General features: G+C 41.9%; 1 protein-coding gene across 1 annotated transcript in view; it reads left to right on the top strand.

Moving 5' to 3' along the window:
* Positions 1–25565, top strand: part of bms1 (BMS1 ribosome biogenesis factor) — a 117745-nt gene that overhangs the window by 11622 nt on the left and 80558 nt on the right. The window contains exons 5-9 of the mRNA XM_043678628.1: positions 685–873; positions 9030–9172; positions 9916–10037; positions 13262–13458; positions 14404–14543. Of these exons, the coding sequence (XP_043534563.1) occupies positions 685–873; positions 9030–9172; positions 9916–10037; positions 13262–13458; positions 14404–14543 (791 nt within the window). The remainder of the gene's footprint in view (positions 1–684; positions 874–9029; positions 9173–9915; positions 10038–13261; positions 13459–14403; positions 14544–25565) is intronic.

Here is a 25565-nt window from a genome sequence, read left to right as displayed (position 1 = left end):
TCCCCTCTCCTCTCTCCCCTCTCCCCTCTTGCATTATTTCAATGCAAGAGGTCTAATGGGGAAGGTAGAAATAGGTTCCAGACATATGAAGGATCAAGGCATTGAAGACATTTGAAATTAAAGATGTTCATTTGAAAGTCATTGCATTGTTGGACTAGCAGCCAGTTTTGTTTGGGAATCGCAGCTATACAAGAGAATGAGGAATGAGAGAGACCTGGTGTGAGTGGAATTTTATGGTATGCTGCATTTTATGAAGGTTTGAAGATTCCAATTATGTTTTTCTTGTTGAAAAAGGATTTTAAAAAACCCGTTTAACAGATTGAATGGAGCAGATTTAAAATATGATGTAGTTTGAGAGTCTCAATTAGGTGGAAGAGTGTACAAAGATTAAAAATGACTCTGCAGCAGTTTTGCGCAGATGCCTCAGGCAGGTTGCGGTTCTGGCAAATACCAATGTTTTCTTAGCTGGTGGGCTCCTTTTCTGAGATGAAACAAGTGTGCAGGAAGCATTTTGCTAATGAAGTGATGTTCAAGTAGCTGGTAGTAATGCAACGTTCTTGAGATGCCATACCTCAATAAGCACTAATTCATGAAAATATAACAAATGGTAAGTGGAATATACAGGAAACTTTAATAATGACTTTATTACAGCCATTCTGGACTAAGTGAATCTCTATCCTTCAGGTTTTAATGCTGACTGATGCGAGCTTTGGCTTTGAGATGGAGACATTTGAGTTCCTGAACATCTGTCAAGTTCATGGCTTTCCCAAAATCATGGGGGTCCTCACCCATTTAGACACCTTCAAAAACAGCAAACAGCTGAAGAAGACCAAGAAAAGACTGAAGCACCGGTTCTGGACAGAGGTCTATCAGGTATAAGCAGGGAGGGATAGTGATCAAAGCACTGAATAAGCCTTGCAAATAGGCACACGTGGTTATGGGGCAGTGAGTTATGACAACCAAGAAAGTTCTAAATTAGATTCATGCAAAGGCATTTTTAAAAGGAGGAAGACCGACAAAAGGCAGCAATGACATGGTTAATGAGGGAGAGAGAGAGAAAGAAAGCTCCACTACTAACTGACACAGCAGTGAATATGCACAGTTGCTGCCTTTGCTGTTTGAGTTCATGTATGTCCAGGAAAAATTAACAAACAGCAAAATTCACAGCTGATCTTGGAAGAAATTGATGGGAGAGCTCACAGCACAGGAACAGGTAAATGTATAGTTTTTTACATGTAAACTTGCTATAAATCGACAGCACTGAGTAGAGTGGGTTCTTTCTTGATTATTTGTTTTATTGAGATCTGTCTCTTGATTACATTTTAAAAATATAAACCATAAGTACAAAGTTAGCCTGGAGCACTGTCTTTTTTAGAGCATAAGACAGTGCTTTTTTTTGGGTCTCTAGATTGTGAAGGAGCAAAGATGACCTTCAGTAGAATGATGTGCTCTTCTTGTTGGATGTGGGAGTTTAGGGAGAGTTTCCATGTTACTGATGATTATGTCTGCAGGAAGTATGTTTGGTTGCGAATCCTATCAGATCGCATGGATCGGTTGGAGCTGGAGTTAGAGACAATGACGAATTTACAAGAGCTAGGAGGTGTGATGGATGGCAGTTATAGGGAGGTAGAAAAGCTACAGATACAGTCAGGTAGATGGGTGAACTCCAGGAAAGGTAGGAGGGGTAGGCAGGTAGTGCAGGAGTCTCCTGTGGCTAACCCCACCTCAAACAAGTATGCTGTTTTGGAAAATGTAGGGAATGATAGACACTTGGGAATGTAGCGCGAACAGCCAAGTTTCTGGTATCGAGACGGGCTCTAATGTAATGAGGGGTACGTTGGGGTCCAAACAATTGATTGTGACAGGGGACTTTCTAAGTCCGAGGCACAGCCAATCATTTCTGCGGCCAGCAGCGAAAAATCAGAATGGTGTGTTGCCTTCCTGGTGCCAGGATCAAGGATGGCTCGGAGAGTGTGCAGAATGTTCTCAAAGGGGAGAGGGCCCAGCAGGAGGTCATTGTACACATTGGAACCAACGCTATACGAAGGGAAAAGGATGAGATTCTGAAGGGAGAATATAGAAAGTTAGGCAGGAATTTAAAAAGGAGGTCTTCAGAGGTAGTAATATCTGGATTACTCCTGGTGCTATGAGCTAGTGAGGGGAGGAGCAGGAGGATAGAACAGATGAATGTGTGGCGGAGGAGTTGGTGTAGCGGAGAAGGGTTCACATTTCTGGATCATTAGAATCTCTTCTGAGTAGAAGTGACCTGTACAAGAAGGACTGATGGCACCTGAATTGGAAGGGGATGAATATGCTAGCAGGGAGATTTGCTAGAGCTGCTCGGGAGGATTTAATCTAGTATGGTAGGGGGTGGGATCCAGGGAAATAGTGAGGAAAGAGATCAATTTGAGACTGGAACAGTTGGGAAAAGGGTCAAGTCAAACAGTCAGGGCAGGCAGTACAAAACAGAGAACAAAGTAGGACTGATAAACTGCATTTATTTCAATGCAAGAGGCCTAATGGGGAAGGTAGATGACTCGGCATGATTAGGAACATGGGACTGGGATTAGGTTAGATTAGACTACTTAGTGTAGAAACAGGCCCTTCGGCCCAGCAAGTCCACAGCAACCTCCGAAGAGCAACCCACCCAGACCCATTTCCCTACAGTTACCCCTTCACCTGACACTACAAGCAATTTAGCATGGCCAATTCACCTAACCTGCACATCTTTGGACTGTGGGAGGAAACCGGAGCACCCGGAGGAAACCCACGCAGATACGGGGAGAATGCGCAAACTCTATACAGACAGTTGGCTGAGGCGTGCATTGAACCCGAGTCTCTGGCGCTGTGAGGCAGCAGTGCTAACCACTGTGCCTCTCTTGGCAATTACAGAAATGTGACTCCGGGATGGACAGAACTGGCAGCTTAATGTTCCTGGATAGAAAATGCTATCGGAGGAATAGAAAGGGGGGAAAGAGAGGAGTGGGAGCGGCGTTTTTGATAAGGGACAGCATTACTGCTGTACTTAGGAAGGATATTCCTGGGAGTACATCCAGGGAAATTATTTGGGTGAAATTGCGAAATAAGAACGGGATGATCACCTTATTGGAATTGTATTGTATTCCGGTCAGGCAACATCCGGGGAGCAGGAGAATTGACTATTCGAGATTCAGACATTCCTGATGAAGATCTTATGCTCGAAACGTTGACGCTCCTGCTCTTCAAATGCTGCCTGACCAGCTGTGCTCTTCCAGCATTGACTCTGATCTCCAGCATCTGCAGTCCTCACTTTTTCCTTATATTTTGGGCACCCTAATAGTCAGCGGAAAATTGAGAAACAAATTTGTAAGGAGATTTCAGTTATATGTAAGAGTAATGGGGTGGTTATTGTAGGGGATTTTAACTTTCAGATATAGACTGGGACTGCCATCGTGGGAAGGGTTTAGATGGAGAGGAATTTGTAAAGTGTGTACAAGAAAATTGTCTGATCCACTATGTGCATATACCTACAAGAAAAGGTGCAAAACTTGACTTACTGTTGGGAAATAAGGCAGGGCAGGTGACTGAGGTGTCACTTTGGGGCCAGCGACCATAATTCTATCAGTTTTAAGATAGTGATGGAAAAGGCTAGGCCAGATCTAAAAGTTGAAGTTCTAAATTGGAGGAAGGCCAATTTTGATGGTATTAGAGGCAAGAACTTTCAAAAGCTGATTGGGGGCAGAGGTTCACAGGTAAAGAGACGGGTGGAAAATGGGAGACCTTCAAAAACGAGAGTCCAGAGACAGTATATTCCTGTTGGGGTGAATTGAAAGGCTGGTAGGTGTAGGGAATGCTAGATAACTTGAGGGTTTGGTCAAGAAAAAGAAGGAAGTACATGTCAGGTATAGACAGTGGAGACTAATTGAATCCTTTTAAGTGTATAAAGGCTGTCTGAGTATATTTAAAAGAGAAATCAGGAGGGCAGAAAGGGGACATGAGATAGCTTTGGCAAATAGGGTTAAGGAGAATCCAAAGCGATTTTATAAATACATTGAGGACAAGAGGGTAAGTAGGGCAAGAATAGGGCTCCTAAAGATCAGCAAGGTGGCCTTTATGTGGAGCTGCAGGAGATGGGGGAGAAACTAAATGAGTATTTTGCATCAGTGTTTACTGCGGAGAAGGATATGGAATATATAGAATGTGGGGAAATAGATGATGACATCTTGAAAAATGTCCATATTACAGAGGAGGAGGTGCTGGATGTCTTGAGATGTATAAAAGTGGATAAATCCTCAGGACCTGATCAGGTGTTCCCTAGAACTCTGTGGGAAGCTAGGGAAGTGATTGCTGGGCCCCTTCCAGAGATATTTATATAATCGATGGTCACTAGTGAGGTGCCGGAAGACTGGAGGTTGGCTAACGTGGTGTCAGTATTCAAGAAAGGTGGAAAGGAAAAGCCAGGGAACTATAGCCTGATGAACCTGAAATTGATAATGGGCAAGTTGTTGGAGAGAATCGTGAGGGACAGGATTTACATGTATTTGGAAAGGCAAGGACCGATTAGGAATAGCCAGCATGGCTTTGTGTGTGGGAAATCATGTCTCACAAAGTTGGAGTTTTTTGAAGAAATAATGAAGATGATTGACGAGTGCAGAGCAGTGGACATGATTTATGTGGACTACAGTAAGACGTTTGACAAGGTTTCTCATGGTAGACTAGTTAGCAAGGTTAGATCTCATGGGATACAGGGAGAACTAGATATTTTGGATGCAGAAATGACCTGAAGGTAGAAGACAGAGCGTGGTGGTGGAGGGTAGCTCTTCAGACTGGAGGCCTATGACGAGGATCGGTGCTGGGTCCACTGCTTTCTGACATTTATATAAATGATTTGGATGTGAGCATAAAAGGTTTAGTTAGTAAGTTTGCAGATGACACCAAGATTACAGATGTACTGGGCATTGAAGAAGGTTACCTCCGAATACAAGGCATCTTGATCAGTTGGGCCAGTGGGCTGAGGAGTGGCAGATGGAGGTTAATTTAGATAAATGTGAGATGTGCATTTTGGAAAAGCAAATCAGAACAGGGCGTATACACTTAATGGTAAGGTCCTGGGGAGTGTTGCTGGATAAAGAGACCGTGGAGTGCAGGTTCATAGTTCCTTGAAAGTAGAGTCACAGGTAGATAAGATAGGCGAGTGAAGAAGGCGTTTGGTATTCTTTCCTTTATTGGTCATTGAATTGTGTATAGGAGTTGGGAGGTCATGTTGAAGCTGTACAGGACATTGGTTAGGCCACTTTCGAAATATTGCTTGCAATTCTGGTCTCCTTCCTATTGGAAAGGTGTTGTGAACTTGAAAGGGTTCGCAAAAGATTTACAAGGATGTTGCCAGGTTTGGACAGTTTGAGCTACAGGGAGTGGCTGAATAGGCTGGGGCTGTTTTCACTGGAGGCTGAGGGGTGACCTTATAGAGGTTTCTAAAATCATGAGGGACACCCGTGGGATAAATAGACAAAGTCTTTTCCCTGGGGTGCGAGAGAACGAGAGGTTTAGGTTTAGGGTGAGAGGATAAAGATATAAAAGGCACCTAAGGGGCAAGTTTTTCATGCAGAAGATGGTGCATGTATGGAAACAGCTATGAGAGGAAGTGGTGGATGCTGGTCCCATTCCAACACTTAAAAGGCATCTGGATGAATAGGAAGGGTTTCAAAGGATATGGGCCAAGCGCTGGCAAATGGGACTAGATTAGTTTAGGATATCTGGTCTGCATGCACGAGTTGGACAAAAGGGTCTGTTTCCATGCTGTACATCTCTATGGCTCTATGCTCAGTGATTCATTAGTCATTCTCAACCCCTGCTGTGACCAAGTTCAGTTTGCTTCAGTGGCATGGCTGAATTTGAGAATGGGATCGAAAATCAGTGGATGTGCAACCCCAGCTCTAATCCTAATGCCGATCCCATCCTTAATGTTCGCCATAACTTATGTCCCTCGTGCAAATGCTTTGCTACTTGTGAAAGACAGCATCCATCTTTACTTTGATAACCTCTCAGATTAAATAAGCCACTCAGAGACACCATCCGAGCAGACTCTCAAGTGCCATTTGAATACCTGAGAATTTCGAGACTCTGCATAACCCTGTGTCCCTGTTTGCTTTTGAATTGCATCTTCCAAAACGCATCACCTTGCATTTGCTCGGATTGAATTCCATCTGCCATTTCTCGGCAATTCTCCAAGCTCTTTGTATTCTGCTGCATTCTCTGACAATCCTCTTCACTCTCTGCTACTCCACCAATCTTAGTGTCATCTACAAACTTGCTAATCAGACCATTTTTACATTTCTCCAGCTCATTTATGGGTATCATAACGCGGATCTCTGTGGAACACCACTGGTGACAGTTCCCCATTTTGAGAAACTCCCTTCCACTCCTACTGTCTCCTGTTGCCCAGCAGTTCTGTATTCATCGAGCTAGTGCTCCATGTGATTCATTTTCTCCACCAGCCTACCATGGGGAATCTTACCAAACCTCTCACTCTAGACCATGTACATGACATCTACAGCCCTTCCCTCATCAATCAACTTTGTCACTTCCTTAAAGAATTCTATTAAGTTGATAAGACATGACCTTCCCTGCACAAAACCATGTTGCCAATCACTGATAAGCCCGTTTTCTTCCAAATTGGAATAGATCTTTTCCCTCAGGAGCTTCTTCAGTAGCTTCCCTACTACTGACATCAGACTCACTGGTCTATAATTACTTAAATTATCCCTGCTACCCTTCTTAAACAAGGGGACAACATTATCAATTCTCCAGTCCTCCGGGACCTCCCCTGTGTTTAAGGATGCTGCAAAAATAGCTGTTAAGGCCCCAGCTATTTCGTCTCTTGCTTCCCTCAGTAACCTGGGACAGATCCTATCCTGACCTGGTGACTTGTCAACTTTAGTGACTTTTAGAATACCCATCACTTCCTCCCTTCTTATGCAGACTTGACCTGGAGTAATCAAACATCTATCCCTAACCTCAACATCCGTCATATCCCTCTCCTTGGTGAATACTAATGCAAAGTACTCATTAAGAATCTCACCCATTTTCCCTGACTTCACCCATAACTTTCCTACTTTGATCTTGAGTGGGCCAACCCTTTCTCTAGTTACCCTCTTGCTCCTTAAATATGACTAAAAGGCTTTAGGATTTTCCTTAACTTTAGATACAGAATTGGCTGAGTAACAGGAAAGAGAATAATGGACCTTGGTATAAACTTACGGATTGTTGAAAGTGGTAGGACAAATGAACAAACAGTAAGTAAAGCATAAGTATCCTTGGCTTTATTAAGAACGACATAGAATTCAAGATCAAGGAGGTGATATTGAACTTGTATAAGACACTTGTTCGACCAAAGCTGGAGGAATGGGTACAGTTCTGGCTTCAGGAAGCTGGGAGGAGATATTATGAAGCGGCACGGTGGCGGTGGGCGGCACGGTGGCACAGTGGTTAGCACTGCTGCCTCACAGCGCCAGAGACCCGGGTTCAATTCCCGCCTCAGGCGACTGACTGTGTGGAGTTTGCACATTCTCCCCGTGTCTCCGTGGGTTTCCTCCGGGTGCTCCGGTTTCCTCCCACAGTCCAAAGATGTGCAGGTCAGGTGAATTGCCCATGCTAAATTGCCCGTAGTGTTAGGTAAGGGGTAAATGTAGGGGTATGGGTGGGTTGCGCTTCGGCGGGGCGGTGTGGACTTGTTGGGCCGAAGGGCCTGTTTCCACACTGTAAGTAATCTTTTCAAAGTAATGAGTGAGGTGGATAGAGGAACAAAAGCAAAAGGGCATTGATTTAAAGTGTTATGCAATAGAGGCAAGACTGATGTGAGGCAAAAATATTTTCATTCAGTGAGTAGTACTGTCTTGAAATGTGGTTGAGGCAGATTCAGTAAAGGCTTTCAAGAGAGCATTGGATGAGTATTTGGATAAAAGTAATGTGCAAGAGTATGAGGGAAAAAGCAGGATAATGGTGCTAAGTAGTCATGCTTATTAAATGAGTCATTGCAAATCTGATGGATCAAATAGTGGCCTCATCACACTTCTGTGATTCTGTGGTTGAGATCTCTTTTGGAAAACCTGAGGCAAAGGCGAGGTATCAGAAGGAATGTACAAACCTTAAAGTAGCCAATCGATCTGACACTTCAGTTACCACCTGCCCCACGTGACAGATTATGCAGGTTGTACAATGGGTGTATTGGCCAATTTTGAACTCATGGAATCAGAGAAGGCAGGTTATCTGTAATTTCCTGAGACTGCCTGTCTGAGCACATAAGACTGGCAACATCCAGTATCTAGGTCATAACTGGAGTTTTGGCCATAGTGAGCATTGCCAAATCTATCCAGTTTGTTTTCTGTTTATTACTTCCTGACATACAGATGTCTCTGTCAAGGTTACCATTTGTTGTCATTCTAAGTGGCTTCCAGGGCCATTCAAATGGAAGCCTGTGTTGGGAACATACTCTGAAATTTAACAAAAATGATACACAAAGGCAAATATATGGTGTGTTACCTTTAAAAGTTACTTGATTGCAGTGATTCCTTGTAAATATTCTCACAGAACAGATTTAATAATTTTTATAAAACTGCCAAACTCTCACTTTGGTTTTACTGGCTGTGAAACTGGTATAGTGGATAGATACATCCTCGGAATGGTCTTCCCTGGGCCTGATTTATCTTGTCTGATGTTACACTGCTGCTGCCGTAATTAAACTCAGCATTGTTTCTATTACTTGAGGAAGGGAGAGCTGTTCCTGGGAGCAATCTGATGGTAGGGGAAAGGATCAACTCCAACTTACAGTTCAACAACTGATTCTTCCATTGAAAATAAATCCATTTGCATTGCATGGAATGTCATGACACCATTTTGTGTGTCAGTACATTAGGTGGGCTACACATTGTTCGAAGAAAATTGTACAGCTTGCAATGTGACGGTAAGTGAGGCACTGCCTCACAAACTCTTCTGACTGCCAGTGCCTGCATTTTATTAATAATGACAGTGGCATTTTTTTGATTTTCTAGGGTGCTAAGCTGTTTTACCTCTCAGGTATGGTCCATGGAGAATATCAGAAACAGGAAATTCACAATCTGGGCCGATTTATTTCTGTGATGAAGTTCCGGCCATTGGTGTGGCAAATGGCACATCCTTATGTTTTGGCTGACAGGTAGGTTAAAGATTTTTCTTTCAAGATGGAGAACTACAGATGTGCAGGTTGGAGTGCCAGGATGTAATGTCTATATGATTCTGGATTAAAGTGTTTGGGGCGGGGGGGGGAGGAATGAGACTGGGAAGAATGATTTTCAAAATGGGCTGATATTTTAGTATTGATAAGGGAAAACATTTGTGCTAAGAATAGAGAAGGTAATGTACGTAGAATATTTTGGCATTGTGCACACTTGCACCAAGTTCGATTAGAGCAGCCAAAGAACCCCAACTGTTAGAGGTAAGATACGAGGCTCCCTTTGAATTATAGGGCTTCCTTTGGAAGGAATTGAACAGCTATTCTGTCTGAGGAGGTGTCGGTGCAGGGAATTGGGCTGCTTTTGTGCTGCATCTATTTTAATGCAATAGGAGCTGGTTCAAGAGCTGGTTAATATTTAAGTATGGAGTATATCTTCCTTTTCTCCATTATTCCAAACCTCCATGTGTTCATATTAAAGAGAAAGTGCTTTGCTTCTCCAGGAAGCTGTATGTCTGTTATGGATTCCTGTGGACCCCATGGTGTAAACCTCTTCTCAAAGATCATAGATAGCAATGATCTAAAATTGCAAGATTGCCTGCAATTTGTCAGTAAATACTTGACTGGAACAAATGCTATTGCCAGCCCATCCAAACGTTGCAATGCACCAACATGTACTCGGAGTGATAAAGTGTGGACAGAACTAAGTCATGCTGCTGTTATTTCAGAATGGAAGATCTGACCAATCCTGAGGACATACGCAAAAACCAAAAGTGTGACCGTAAAGTTTCATTATATGGGTACCTGCGTGGGACATACCTCAAGAACAACAGTCAGATTCACATTCCAGGTATTTCTCAAAATTCATTGAAATTTGTTTACGGGTTTAGTTGTGTCTTATGAGGAAATGAACTGTACAAGCCAGAAGAGAGAGGGTGTAATCTATGGTTTCAGCTGACATTGGACATAAAGACAAGGCTTCTGTTTGCCTTTTTAAGGCAACTCGAGACTTGAGTCATCAGCAGACTCTACAAATGAGAGTCTGGTCAGAGTTTGGAACTTAAACATTGTCAGGCAACTCCCGTTGTTATAAATCCATGTGTGTTCAGTGTCATTCTTTAGTTTGCTACTCAGTGGGAGAGGTCTCTGTATTTTAAAAAGGACAGTTATGGTAAACAGATTGTATATTGTACTTAGTCCTATTTTGTTGTTCTTGGCTTAGAACATGATGAATGATTCCTTTGGCCATGGAATATGGGAGGGCAAAACTATTAGTCTGAGGTCCACTCTGGTTCCCTGTGAAGCAGCAGCTTCAACTGCGATGTTGGGACATTGAGTAATATTGAACAGTCCATTCCTAATAAGATTACATTCAATTTCTGCCTCAACTCCATTTATACATCATTGATTCATATTCCCTTGTCATCCTTACCTGGTAAAGGAATTGAAAATTCAATTGATCAGAGGCTATGAATACCGAAGAATGCTCCATATCTTCCAGAGTCTGGATAGTTGCTGACTGATATGCACTGGATGCATGATGCAGATCGAGACGCGAGGAAGTCTTCATGTTCTGACAATGCAACCATTAGAAGTTTCATTTTCTGGCAATTGGCCAGTGTCTGAAAACCTTCATAAAAATCAGCAGAATTGAGTTTGAGCTTGAGATTTACAGAGGGGCCTGAAACTTGTCTGATCAGTGGGAGGAATTAAAAGCTGCTTAAGCTTTGAACCTGACCCCCACCCCGAACAAACCCATACTGAATTATCACCAGTTGAATCACACTCACTGACGATCTTCTCCAGACATTCCGCCAATCTCACTTAGGTATATATACACACACACACACACAGGACTGGTGTGCATTACTACACCACCTGCACCAATGTGCCTCGCCTTCACTTCCATGGTGTCCACACATATATAACTACTTCCCTGCCTCCTTCCTTCACTTAGTCGCTGTTAAAGTGGCTTTACAATATTTAAATCTTGTAATATGCCAGCTAACCGTGAAGGAAAGATGAGTGATTTCAATGTGAATTCACTCTGCCGCTGCCTGTATTGATTCCCACCATCTGGATGAAAAATATTTTCGTCACATTCCCTCTAAACCACCTCCTCCTTATCTCAAATCTATGCCCCCCATAATTTTATGCATTTCAATTGTGTCACCCTATGATCTCTTCTGCTGCAAGGAAAACAACCTGTCTCTAGAGGCTGAGCAGGCTGGGGCTGTTTTCCCTGGAGCGTCAGAGGCTGAGCCGTGACCTTATAGAGGTTTATAAAATTATGAGGGGCATGGATAGGGTAAATAGGCAAAGTCTTTTCCCTGGGGTCACGGAGTCCAGAACTAGAGGGGATAGATTTAGGGTGAGAGGGGAAAGATATCAAGGAGACCTAAGGGGCAACTTTTTCATACAGAGGGTGGTACAGGTATGGAATGAGCTGCCAGAGGAAGTGGTGGAGGCTGGTACAATTGCAACATTTAAGAGGCATTTGGATGTGTATATGAATAGGAAGGGTTTGGAGGAATATGAGCCGGGTGCTGGCAGGTGGAGCTAGATTGAGTTGGGTTATCTGGTTGGCATGGATGGGTTGGACCGAAGGGTCTGTTTCCATGCTGTATATCTCTCTGACTCTATAACTAAGATTCTCTAGCCCAGGTAAATTGTCTGTGACCCTCTCCAGTGCAATCACGTTCCTATAATGTTGATTCCAGAATTGCATGCAATGTTCTAGTCATTGCCATAATTCTGTGAGAAATAGGGACAGGTGTAAGGCCATTTGGCTCCTTGAGCCTGCTTCGCCATTCGGTACGATCATGGTTGATCCACCACACTTTATGTCCACTTGTCCACCCTTCACCCACAATCCTAGATTCCCTTCTGATTAAGCCTTAAATGTGTACAAGGATTCTGCCCTCCCAGCTGTCTCTTGTAAGGAGTTCCAAAGACACTCAACCCTCAGAGAAGAACCTTTCGTGATGTAGCCTTTTGAATCCCAGTCGAAAAACTGGTCTGTGCTGGGTCTTTGAATTTCTCAATGAGATTGTCCCTCAATCTCCAAATTGAAACTGATCTCAGAATTTATCCTTCACCTCAGGGTAGAAGAGAAAATTACAAACAGTTAAAGTGAAATTAATCACTTCTTTGAGGGTCTTTGGCAGTGGTTAAATCTCGACTTTCACGGAAGACGAGAACAGGAGTGAATGGTGTTTTTGTCCTTTCAAATGCAAAGCGTGTAAAGTTGTGTTATGGGTCAGATCAGACCCGAAGAAGGCAGCCTAATCAATAGCCTTTTCTTATCTTCAAGACAAAGCCGAATGCAATGTAACGTGTTCCAGTTGCAATTCAATTGGTCAAACTACTGTACATTAGGCAAAACACAATTTATTTACTTTAAATACAACAAAACAAGCAACTTAGTATGACTTAACTCAATTCGAAAACTTAATAGAAAAATAGATGTAATAATTATTAGTGATTAACTGTTCCAATGTAGTAACATCCCAAAAACACACCCCTTGGCAAAAAGGCAAATTCAGAAAAATATGTCTATCTCGCAGGTAACCCAGCTTCTAGCCGTAGCTGAGAGAGGGAAAAGGTAGCTGCTTCTACTTCCAAACTCCAGCAACTTCTGCCCTACTGAAACTCCCACAGCAACTAAAAAAATTAGAAGTCCTGGTCTGTGAGAGCTGGCCACAACCCATCCTGACTGCTTGCATTGTTCCAACATTTTTTTGAAGAAAGCTTCAGTGCCTCCAAAGCTGTTGACTTTTTTGAATCTTCTTGGAACCCCCTGCCTTAAAGCCTCTCTCTTCCAAAAAAAAGGACAAAATAGCCTATTAAAGTGTCACAATTGACAGTGAGTTTTGAGAAGATTTGTAGTTCAGGTTCTGAATGTAGGTTTTCTCGCTCGTTTTTGGCATTTGACAATCTTTCCTGATGAAACACTGTAATGAGTCTTGTTCTGTGATAGTGCAGTATGTTTGAACGGCTCATTCTTTATGTCTTTACTCTGGTTTACGTACAGACACAATCTGAAAATTTAAAATTCTGTATTTTTGTTTTTAGGTGTGGGTGACTTCACATTGAATGAAGTTGGTTTCCTTCCAGATCCCTGCCCCCTCCCGGAGCAGCAGAAGAAACGTTCCCTGCATGAGAAAGAAAAGCTGATCTATGCCCCAATGTCTGGTGTTGGGGGTATTGTTTATGATAAGGACGCTGTATATATCGATCTTGGTGGGAGCCACATAGACCGTGAGGAGGAGGTAATATAGTACACCTTAAATCTTCTATATTTCATTGTGTTCTTTCTTGCCAGTGTTGTAGGTTCTCTACCATCCCATGAAACATTTTGATGGTTGCTGTCAGCCCTCCAATACCTGGCTGAAGAACACTTTGAGATGTGATCTGGTAAATAGTATTGATATCCTATTTAACATGACAAAAATGAAAAATGGTCCTCTTGTTATAGGGCACGAATGCACACTTTCCAACTTGATGCTTAAATGGCGTGGCTATTGGGTGATTGTTTTAGATGATGCAAGATCGATGAGGACGGAACTATCGCATTATATTAGAACCGATTGTATTTCTGTCTCCTGTTGTTCTTCACTTACTCTCTCCTTTCTTGACTTTGCAATGGATCAATTGGAATGTTCATTAGCTCTTTGAATCTCCTATCTTATGACAGAAACCCACAAAGACACAGGGAGAGTGTGCATAATGCATACAGTCACCCGAGATTGGAATCAAAACCTGTTTCCTTGGGCTGTGAGGCAACAGTGCTAACCACTGAGCCCAACACTTTGCATTCTTCTGAACTCCAGACAATGCAGGCCTCGTCTTAATATCTTCTCACAGGACAGTTCCACCATGTCAGAAATTCAGTCTGTGAATCCCCACTATATTTTCTGTATGGCAAGTATATTCTTTCTAAGTGAGGGGACCAGAACTACATACAATGCTCTTAAGTTGTAGTCTTGACTAGATCTTCGTGGTATGCTCTTGAATTTTCTCATGTGAATCATTGTCCTACTTTGTTTTAATGCCCCTATCGAGTACCTTGTTTTTTTTTATTATCTAAATATGTTATCTATGAAAATTGCGTTGATGTTATACAATAGACTAATCACTTATCTCATCACTCTGTTAAGAGAACCATAGAAAATTTGTTAATATAAATTTATAAAAGAAAACTGTCTCATTTGTAGGAAGAACAAAGGCCAAACTACGATTTGGTGCAGAGTCTCGTCGCAGCACGCAGCACCATTGATACCAAGATGGCATCTAGCAAAGTCTCTCTTTTCGTGGACTCAAAGCCACTTGCATCTGAGGAATTGGAAGAAAATGGGTAGGTAGAAACCTCAATTCAATTTCAATCTACTTTTTTTTCCCAGACAAAGAAAATGGGATATGGATGTGGTTGGCTGGGTCAATATTTATTACCCATTCCTAGTTGCCTATTGAGAAGGTGATGGTGAGCTAAAACCTTGAACTGCTGCTGTCAATATTCTTCAGGTAGATCCACAACGTTGTTAGGAAGAAAGTTCCAGGATTTTGATCTAGTGCCACTGAAGGAATAACAATATATTTCCAAGTGAGGATGATGCATGACTTGGAAGGGAACTTGCAAGTTGTGTTCCCATGTATCTGCTGTTGTTATCATTCTAAATAGCTGTAGCTATGAGTTTGCACGGTTCTGTCTTGGTGAATTTTCGTAATGCATTTTATAGATGGTATACATTGCTGCTATTGGGCATTGGTGGTGAAAATAATTTGTGAATGGCACCACATCCACCCCACAAACAATCAAGTGAGCTGCTTTATTCTGGATTGTGCCATACCTCTTAAGTGTTGTTGGAGGTTCACTTAACCAGGCATATTCCGTCATACTCCTGACTTTTAGATGGTGGACTGTCTTTGGGGAGTCAGGAGGTGAGTTACTTGCAGGATTCGTAGCCTCTGACCTACTCTTTTCGATACTGTTTATATGGCTGGTTCAGTTTCTGATAATGGTAACACCCACTGAATGTTAAAATTCGATGGTTAGATTATCTTTTTATGGAAATGGTCACTGCCTGGCATTTGTCTGGTGCAAATGATCCTTGCAATTTTAAAGCTCAAACCTGAATATTGTTCAGGTCTTGTATTTAGATAAGGGCTAGAGGTAAAATCACTGGACTAGTAATCCAGACCACATAACCACTGTTGATTTATTGTGAAAACCCATCTGGTTCACTGATGTCCTTTAGGAAAGGCAAACTACCATCCTCATCTTTGTGAACTACTCCCTGAGCATTTAGAGAAAGGAAGTGGTGGCTCAGCCTGTGCTGCTCATATTTCATGAGCAAATATAAAAATAAACTTTTGGGAGGAGCGTGTGATGTGAGGTACCCAGAGCAGGAGGTCCACATCACCTTGAGGAGTGAGTGGCGCAAGAACTCTGACAGTATCACCTTGAAGAGGAAGAAAGGATACTGTGACAGTTTGCATTACCTCAGAAGTGGGTGAGAAAAGAATCACCAGTCAAGTAGTTAGCATCACCTTGAGGAGTTGATGACGTGATGACTCTGTGGCAGGTAGTCAGCATCACTTAGAAGAGTAGATGAGGGAAGATCATCTACAGGAGCAGTTGAGTAAAGTATTTTGAGGCATTGGGCACCACCGAGAGGAACAGGCAGTCAGCATCATGTTTATGAATGGGAAAAGTGAGGATTTCAAAACAGGCAGACAACATTACCAAGAAAACCAAGTGAGAAAAGGATTTCACCCGAGGCAGAACTAAATTCATTGGAACTGTTTATAGAATCGTAGAATCCCTACAGTGGAGAAACAGGCCGTTTGGCCCAACACGTCCACACCGACCCTGTGAAGAATATCCCACCCAAACCCATTCCCCTACTCTCCTTTTCCCTTGACTAATGCACCTAGCCTACACATCCCTGAACACTATGGGCAAAAGTAGCAAGCTGTTTGCTGAGTGGTAAAAGTCTTTTTTATTTTTAATCACTAATTTTGTATGATATTAAAACTTAAGTAGCAACAATAAAGATGGAACTTGGATAGAGAGTCAACAGAAAGGATCGGCAGAAAATTAAAAATATAAGCTTTCAGTTCTGATGTATAGATGATTACATGAGCTGCATGCAATTTAGCATAGGCTACATAAAATTAGAAAAATGAATATGTGGCTCAAAGCCTGGCAGAGTAATACAGCACGTGAATAGGCCTTCAGCCCAAACTGGCCCTCATGATTTTGTGCACCTCAATAAGTTCAGCCCTCATTCCCTGATGTTCTAAGGAATAAAGTCCTATCCTGGCCAACCTGTCCCTATAACTCAGGCCTACGAGTCCTGGCAGCATCCTCATAAATCTTCTTTGCACTCTTTCCAGTTTAACTATGTCTTTTCTATAACAGGGTGACCAAAACTGTACACAATACTCCAAGCATGGCCTCACCAACTACTTACACAACTGTAAAGTAACATCCTAACTCCTATACTCAGTGCATTGACCGACAAAGGCCAGCAAGCTAAATGCCTCCTTCACCACCCGGTCTACCTGTGACGCCGCTTAAAATGAACAATATACTTGTACTCGTAGGTCCTGCTGTCCTCAGGACCTTATCATCTACTGTTTACTAGTTTGACTTTCCAAAGTGCAATATCTCGCATTTATCTGTATTGAATTGCATTTGCCAATCCTCCGCCCACTTCCCCATCTGATCAAGACTCCTCTGTAATTTTTGATAACCTTCCTTGCTATCAACAATACCTCCTAATTTTGTATAATCTGCAAACTCACTAATCATGCCCTGTACATTCACAACCAGATCATTTATGTAAATACTAAATAACAAAGATCCCAGCACCGACCCTGTGGCACACCACTAGTCACAGGCTTCCAGTATGAGAAACAACCTTCAATGATCATCCTCTGCTTCCTACCATGGACCCAATTTTGAATCCAATTAGGTAGCTCTCCCTGGATCCTATGCGACCTAATCTTCATGACTAGCTTGCTGTGCAGGACCTTGTCAAAGGCCTTACTAAAATCCATATAGACAACTTGCATTGCTCTATCCTCATCTATCCACTTGGTTACCTCTTCGCAAAACTCTAAATGATTTGTCAGACATGACTTCCTGCGCACAAATCTATGCTGACGATCCCTAATCAGACCTTGACTATCCAAATGTTGGTTGATCCTGTCCCTCAGTATCCTCTTCAGCAACTACCTACCATCATGTCAGGCTCACTGGCCTGGAGTTCCTTGGCTTGTTTTTGCTCCTTTCTTAAACAATGGAACAACATTAGTCACCCTCCAGTCTTCTGGAACTTCACCAGTGGCTAAAGATGAAGCAAAAATCTTTGCAAGGGCCTCTGCAATTTCTTCTCTAGCCTCCCTCAATGTCCGACGATGGACTTTATCTGGCCCAGGGTATTTAGCCACCATTAATGCACTTTAAGGCCTCCATGGTAATTTGTATGTGGTCTAAAACATCCTCACTTGTTTTCTTTATTTCCTTAACATCCATGGTTTTCTCCTCAGTAAAAACTGAGGAGAGCTATTCATTAACAATCTCCTCTATCTTCTGTGGCTCCACACATAGACAGCCGTGCTGATAAATAAGGGGACCTATTCTCTCCCTATAGCGGCAGAGCTAAGTTCATGTGTTTGACCTGTTGGCATCCGTACTGTATTGATGGGATAATATGCATCTAAATAGCCTTGGAGCCAGTATACTTGCGTATCCAGGGAAGTAAAGAGGGTGTTAAACTAAAAAAATGGGGAGATTGGATCAAATGTGGAAAGATATGGTATATCTGGAGGCAATGTAAGTGGGGAAGGTAGCATGACAAGAAATGAGGATTGGAGATTAGCAGAGAGAAAAGAATGGAGAAATAAACTAACAACCAAACTCGACATTGTCAAGATAATTAACGACAAATCTAAAAGCTGTGAAACTCTGTGCAACATTCATAACAAAATAATTCAATTGATAGCGCACATTGAAGTAAATAAAAATGATCTAGTAGTCATTATGGAGATAAGGTTATGAGATGATCAGGATTGGATCCGAAGTATTGAGGAATATATGACATTCAATAACAACAGGAGGGATGGCACTGTTAATTGTATGAGTCTAATCTGGGTCACTAATGGGCTCAGCGCTATGACATTCCACCCTCAAATCCATCCTTAAGCTCTACCTTTTCAAATTGAATCCTGCTAGTTTTGGCATACCTGCTTTTATTAAGTCACTCTTGTGTTTGTGCTGGGGTTTCATTGTTGACAAGGCCAGTTTTTGATTTGAGAAAGTGGTGATGAGGTGCCTCTTTCACCTCTGCTGTTTGTATGGTGACAGAGGTAAAGTAAGGTGCATTTTTGACTGAGCGGTGATGAAGGTTTGGTTAAATCATGCGCCAGGCAGGATAGTATGTGACCTGTGGGGGAGCTCAGAGGAGATGGTATTTTTGTCCTTGTATCCTTGACCTTCTGAGGTCAAAGTTGTGGAGTTGTGAGGTACTGCCAAAGGAGCCTTGATGAGTTGCTTCAATTCATCTTGTAGCCAGAGTGTGCCAATTGTGAAGGAACTCTTGGGTATAATGCTGATCAAGTAAGCTTTGTTTTGAACTATGAAGAACTTCTTAAATGTTTAACCTGCATCCATCTTGGTGACGAGGGAATTAGGAAGTGAGCCAATATGCACTGAATACCCAGTCTGTGGTTTGCTTCACCAACTATGGAATTTATATTGATGGATCATTGAAATTTCAACAGTGACTTTTGCTGATAAAAGATTTAGTGGCAGTAACGCTGTGAAGGGATATTTAGGCTTTCATGACTCTGAGCGTCATGCGATGCAAATCAAACCCTGCTTTTTCCCAAGTCAACCACTGAATTGCAATTCTACTTAACTCTCTAAGTTAAAAGGTTATGCACACTAGGTTTATCTCCATTAATAAGAAACTAATCACAGCAAACTTTGTTTTAACCGATATGAATAGGCACTCTTGATAAACTGGCAAAAAGTGTATATCTTGAATACTGCAAAGTTTACTGTATTTTTGTCCAATTATTATAATTATTCAATTTATTTATCTCATTTTAAAGATACTTGTTCAATCGAGTTGCCACATTAACAGTTGATTCAATTTTGAGTCAATTTCCTCTCAAATACCATGATGATTGGGTAGTCAGTTGACAGTGAGTGTGAAAAGGCGATCTACAGTAAGTTTTTCTCCATTTGAGGCAAAGTTGCATTACTATTTCAGTAATTTATGTTGAAAATAAAGTGATGTGCATTATCTCCTACACTACGTTTCCATTACTTAGTGTATGTTTTAACATTGATTATGTGGGCCTCTTGACTAGCTCGAATAATTAATTAATCAGCACATTCTTGGTCCCACAGGTACCAGATAATAAAAGAATACTGTATTTATTATCACATTTTAATAAATAGTGAGAAGCAGATCAGATGAATTACAAATGTGTAACTAGAAATGTAAGAGAAGAAAAGGGCAGGATTGCTAATCTATGTAATTTATACTTCATCCCTTTTAAATTTTGTTTCTGAGAGTGTATTCCAAAGAAAAACTAACAAATGTTATGAGTAGAGGGAAATATTAATAGTCACAGGAACACAATTTGGGATTCCCAGTCCATAATCACAAAGCCAGATGGGTTGGTTTACCAGCCCCTTTTCTTTCTTTGATGTCTCGCTGTTGTTTGCACAATGACCTTTAGTTTACTGATTGCTTAATTGGACCAGAAATTGTTCTTTTGTTGTGACATTTCGTCATCTTTCAGCAATTCTGAGTGCAGTTTTTCTCTGCTCTTTTGACAATATTGGAAAGGACAACTTTTCAGAACCAGAGAAGAAAGAGAGTGAGAGATGTTGATCTGCAAACTTCTGGGACTTGTATTTTTTCATTTTTATTTTACTCCACCCCCCCACCCAGGTCTGTATTAAAGTGACTAATGAGATGATTGTGTTCCTATGTTGAGCTCTCCTGAACTCAGAACAACTGGTGCTAACTGAAAAGCTAATCAAAAGACTGTCTGTAGGCAGAATTGCTGTGAACAGGCAGATTTGCCTGGATTTCCTCTTTACTGCTTCAGTTCGGCGACATGTTGAATATGCAATGTGCTCCAGTAACTTATTTTAAAACTGTAAATAATTTCTTACACGTTTTGCTGAGTTTAAAGCAGCATCTTCTATTTTTAATCCATTATCCAAAAATAATTACTGGTCTTTACAAGACTCTCTTGTTGAAGGTGGTCATCACATGCCACCATGCGGTGTGAATGCTACTCGTCACATATCAAATCTTGGTGTTGCCTTGACCTTAATGTATGGAGACACAGTTTGCTTTTTTACTTGAGGCATTACATGTGGTACTGAGCACTGCAGTCATCAATGTATAGCCCCACTTTAGACCTTGGGAAGGTTGGTTATTGAGGAAGCAACTGCAGATAGTTGAGCCTGGGTCTATGAGGAGCTCCTGCAGTGCTGTCGTAGAACTGCGAGGTCAAATCTCTCTTTCAACAGAGGTCAAAAGTGTTCCAAATCAAAGCTTTTTCTCTTTAGGATGGTTTATTTGTTGGACTCTTTTCGTTTTAAAAGTCAGATTTCAACCTTGTCAAGAACTTTGGCAAGGCTACAGTTCGAGTACTGTGACCAATTGTGATTACGGTATTGATAGAGGATATAGAAACTTGACCAAAAGATGCAGGAGCAGAAGTAGGCCATTCACGCAACTGATTTTGCCATTCACTGAAAACATGGCTGATATGATAAATCTCAAATCCTGCCTCTTCCCCTTAAGACTTGGTTTCCTTTACTGACTGACAACGAGAATCCAGAGAAAGTATATTCCTGTTAGGGTGAAAGGAAAGGCTGGTAGGTATAGGGAATGCTGGATGACTAAAGAAATTGAGGGTTTGGTTAAGAAAAAGAAGGAAGCATATATAAGGTATAGTCAGGATAGATCGAATGAATCCTTAGAAGAGTATAAAGGAAGTAGGAGTATACTTAAGAAGGAAATCAGGAGGGCAAAAAGGGGACATAGCTTTGGCAATTAGAATTAAGGAGAATCCAAAGAGTTTTTACACATATGTTAAGGACAAAAAGTTAACTAGGGAGAGAATAGGGCCCCTCAAAAGATCAGCAAGGCAGTCTTTGTATGGAGCCGCAGAAAATGGGGAAGATACTGAACGAGTAATTTTGCATCAGTATTTACTGTGGAAAAGGATATGGAAGATATAGACTGTAGGGAAATAGATGGTGACCTCTTGCAAAGTGTCCAGATTATAGAGGAGGAAGTGCTGGATGTCTTGAAATGCGTAAAGGTGGAAAAATCCTCAGGACCTGATCAGGTGTACCCTAGAACTCTGTGGGAATCGAGAGAAGTGATTACTGGACCTCTTGCTGAGATATTTGATTAGATTAGATTAGATTACTTTACAGTGTGGAAACAGGCCCTTCGGCCCAACAAGTCCACACCGACCCGCCGAAGCACAACCCACCCATACCCCTACATTTACCCCTTACCTAACACTACGGGACAATTTAGCACGGCCAATTCACCAAACCTGCACATCTTTGGACTGTGGGAGGAAACCGGAGCACCCGGAGGAAACCCACGCAGACACTGGGAGAACGTGCAAACTCCACACAGTCAGTCGCCTGAGGCGGGAATTGAACCCAGGTCTCTGGCGCTGTGAGGCAGCAGTGCTAACCACTGCGCCGCCGTGCCGTATCACCGTATCATCGATAAGTCACAGGTGAGGTGCTGGAAGACTGAAGGTTGGCTAACGTGGTGCCACTATTTAAGGGTGATAAGGACCAGCCAGGGAACTATAGACCAGTGAGCCTGATGTCGTGGTGGGCAAGTTGTTGGAGGGAATCCTGAGGGACAAGATGTACATGTATTTGGAAAGGCAAGGACTGATTAGGGATAGTCAGCATGGCTTTGTGCATGGGAAATCGTGTCTCATAAACTTGATTGAGTTTTTTGAAGAAGTAACAAAGCGGAATGATGAGGGCAGAGGGGTAGATTTGGTCTATATGGACTTCAGTAAGGCGTTCGACAAGGTTCCCCATGGGAGACTGATTAGCAAGGTTAGATCTCATGGAATACAGGGAGAACTAGCCATTTGGATACAGAACTGGCTCAAAGGTAGAAGACAGAGGGTGGTGGTGGAGGGTTGTTTTTCAGACTGAAGGCCTGTGACCAGTGGAATGCCACAAGGATCGGTGCTGGGTCCTCTAGTTTTTGTAATTTACATAAATGATTTGGATGCGAGCATAAGAGGTACAGTTAGTACGTTTGCAGATGACATCAAAATTGGAGGTGTAGTGGACAGCGAAGAGGGTTACCTCAGATTACAACAGGATCTGGACCAGATGGGTCAATGGACTGAGAAGTGGCAAATGAAGTTTAATTCAGATAAATGCGAGGTGATGCATTTTGGGAAAGCAAATCTTAGCAGGACTTATACACTTAACGGTAAGTTCCCAGGGAGTGTTGCTGAACAAAGAGACCTTGGAGTGCAGGTTCATAGCTCCTTGAAAGCGGAGCCCAAAAACTAGTGTGGACTTAATGAGTCTATCTTTTCCTTTAAAAAAAAATAGAATCCCTACAGTGTGGAAACAGGCCATTTGTCCCAACACGTCCACACCGACCCTCCAAGAGTAATCCACCCAGGCCCATTCTCCGACCCTAATACTCTACATCTATTCCTGACTAATGGACCAAACCGTCACATACCTGACCGCTATGGGCAATTTAGCGTGGCCAATTCACCTAACCTGCACATCTTTGGATTGTGGGAGGAAACCACTGCATCTGGAGGAAACTCACACAGACAGTTGCCCAAGGCTGGAATCAAACTCGGGTCCTAGGCACTGCTAACCACTAAGCCACTGTGTCGCCCAGACGTTATTGTGTGATTTACAATTGATCAGCTATTGGAAAATTAGAATCAATTATTGTTACTTTTTGCTAATGAACAAAGATTCTGGTTTGGTATGCCAAAACATAACTTGTTACTGCAATTTGTTATCAAATGAAAGCATGCTTGTTTTAAATGTGGTTTGTTTAAAGAAATAGTCAATGATGCTGTAAATGGGAGACGCTACTGTCTAGAACTAATTGAACTTCTCCATTTGGTATGTTAATTCCACAATATTTGATACTCCTTAGGAGAGGGATGGTATCAGTAGCTCAGGAAGAGAATTTAGAAAAGTACACTGAAAATCATTGATTGTCTCATCAATATTTAATTGATCTGTACTTAAAATGATATGGCTTTCATGCAAATGAAGACAGGAAATCATAGTGATTTGACAGGGACTGAGACCTTGCAGCTTTTTTGTTCTCTTATCCCAATATAAATATTTATGTAATAACTTTCAGAACTAAATGACACAAAAAGCTTTATTCAATCTTGACGTAGCATGTGAGGTGGAAAGGAGTCGTAAATGCATAGATACACATTTTATTGTATTTACTTGTTCAAGATTCCACAATAGTTTAATCCTGGAATCGTCTGAAGTGACACAGTGCAAGTTATCAGTGATTGGAAAGAGATTTTATGAAATCACTGACATAAGCTCACTGTCTTGAAAATAGCTAGGGAGCTCTCTTTTCAGTTCTTTTAGGCAGATGGTTGATTAATTCCTAAATAGTAAGGATAGTGAAGATACTGTCTAACATACATAGAGCTGGGATTTACCATTGAAAGTGATTAAAGATGCAAAAACTGATTACAAGTCCTTTGCTAACTTGTGCCATTTGCAAAGTGCAAAGTGCTGCGATGTTAATTTATTTCTTGAGGCTTTTTAAATGTGTTATTGATGTTCTAATTGCAAAAGTGAAAAATATAAATATCATAAACTTCCATCTCACTAATTATGTTGCAGGCGAATCCACATCCAAAAGTCTGCAGTGAAAATTCTGTTCCATTTTGACATCTGTGACAAATTGTGCTGCAGCAGCTGAGGCAATCTACAACATCCTAAAACAATTGGCAACATTTGAAATCAAACAACTGACGAAAGTCTGCAAAATATTGTCAACTTGTCCTATCTCCCTATGTCAATTGATTCGTCAAAATATTCCAAAGTCAGAATCTTTGTCAAATAGTAATTATTTATCCCTTAGGCCGTAAGGTGTTTACCAAGATTTGTTGAAATATGTTCATTAGTTTTTGAAATATATTCTTTATACACATTAAACGTAGAAAAGTACAGCACAGGACAGGCCCTTCTGCCCACAATGTTGTGCCGAGGATTATTCCTAATCTAAAACAAAATAACCTAACTTATGCACCCCTCAATTCATTGCTGTCCATGTGCATATCCAGCAGTCGCTTAAACGTCCCTAATGACTCTGCTTCCACCACCACTGCTGGCAACGCATTCCATGCATTCACAACTCTCTGCGTAAAGAACCTACTTCCTCTATACCTTGCTCCTAATATCTTAAAATGATGACCCCTCGTGCCAGTCAATCCAGCCCTGGGGAAAAGTCTTCTGCTATTGACTCTATCCATGTCTCTCATTACCTTGTATACCTTAACCAGGTCATCTCTCTTCCTCCTCCTCTCCAGAAAGAAAAGTCTGAGTTTAGTCAATCTCTCTTTGTAAGGCAAACCCTCCAGTCCAGGCAGCATTCTGGTAAACCTTCTTTGCACCCTGTCCAAAGCCTCTGTATCTTTCCTATAGTAGGGCGACCAGAACTGGACACAATATTCCAAGTGTGGTCTCACCAGGGACTTGTAGTGCTGTAGCAAAACCTTGCGGCTCTTAAACTCGATCCCCCTGTTAATGAAAGCCAAAGCACCATATGCTTTCTTAACAACCCTATCCATTGGGTGGCAACTTTGAGGGATCTATGCACTTGAACACCAGGATCCCTCTGTTCCTCCTACTCTCAAGAATCCTGTCTTTAATCCTATATTCAACATTTGAGTTTGACATTCCAAAATGCATCACTTCACATTTATCCAGGTTGAACTCCATCTGCCATTTCTCAACCCAGCTCTGCATCCTGTCCATGTCGTGCTGCAGCCTGCAATGGCCCTCGATATTATCATCGGCACCTCTAACCTTTGTGTCATAGAACATAGAACATAGAAGAATACAGCGCAGTACAGGCCCTTCGGCCCTCAATGTTGCGCCGATCCAAGCCCACCTAACCTACATTAGCCCACTATCCTCCATATGCCTATTCAATGCCCGCTTAAATGCCCATAATGAGGGAGAGTCCACCACTGCTACTGGCAGGGCATTCCATGAACTCACGACTCGCTGAGTAAAGAACCTACCCCTAACATCTGTCCTATACCTACCCCCCCCTTA

This window comes from Chiloscyllium plagiosum, chromosome 38 (genome assembly GCF_004010195.1).
Source record: "Chiloscyllium plagiosum isolate BGI_BamShark_2017 chromosome 38, ASM401019v2, whole genome shotgun sequence".
Taxonomy (NCBI): Eukaryota; Metazoa; Chordata; class Chondrichthyes; order Orectolobiformes; family Hemiscylliidae; genus Chiloscyllium; species Chiloscyllium plagiosum.
Note: the sequence above shows the minus strand (reverse complement) of the source record. Positions and strands in the feature narration are given on the sequence as shown.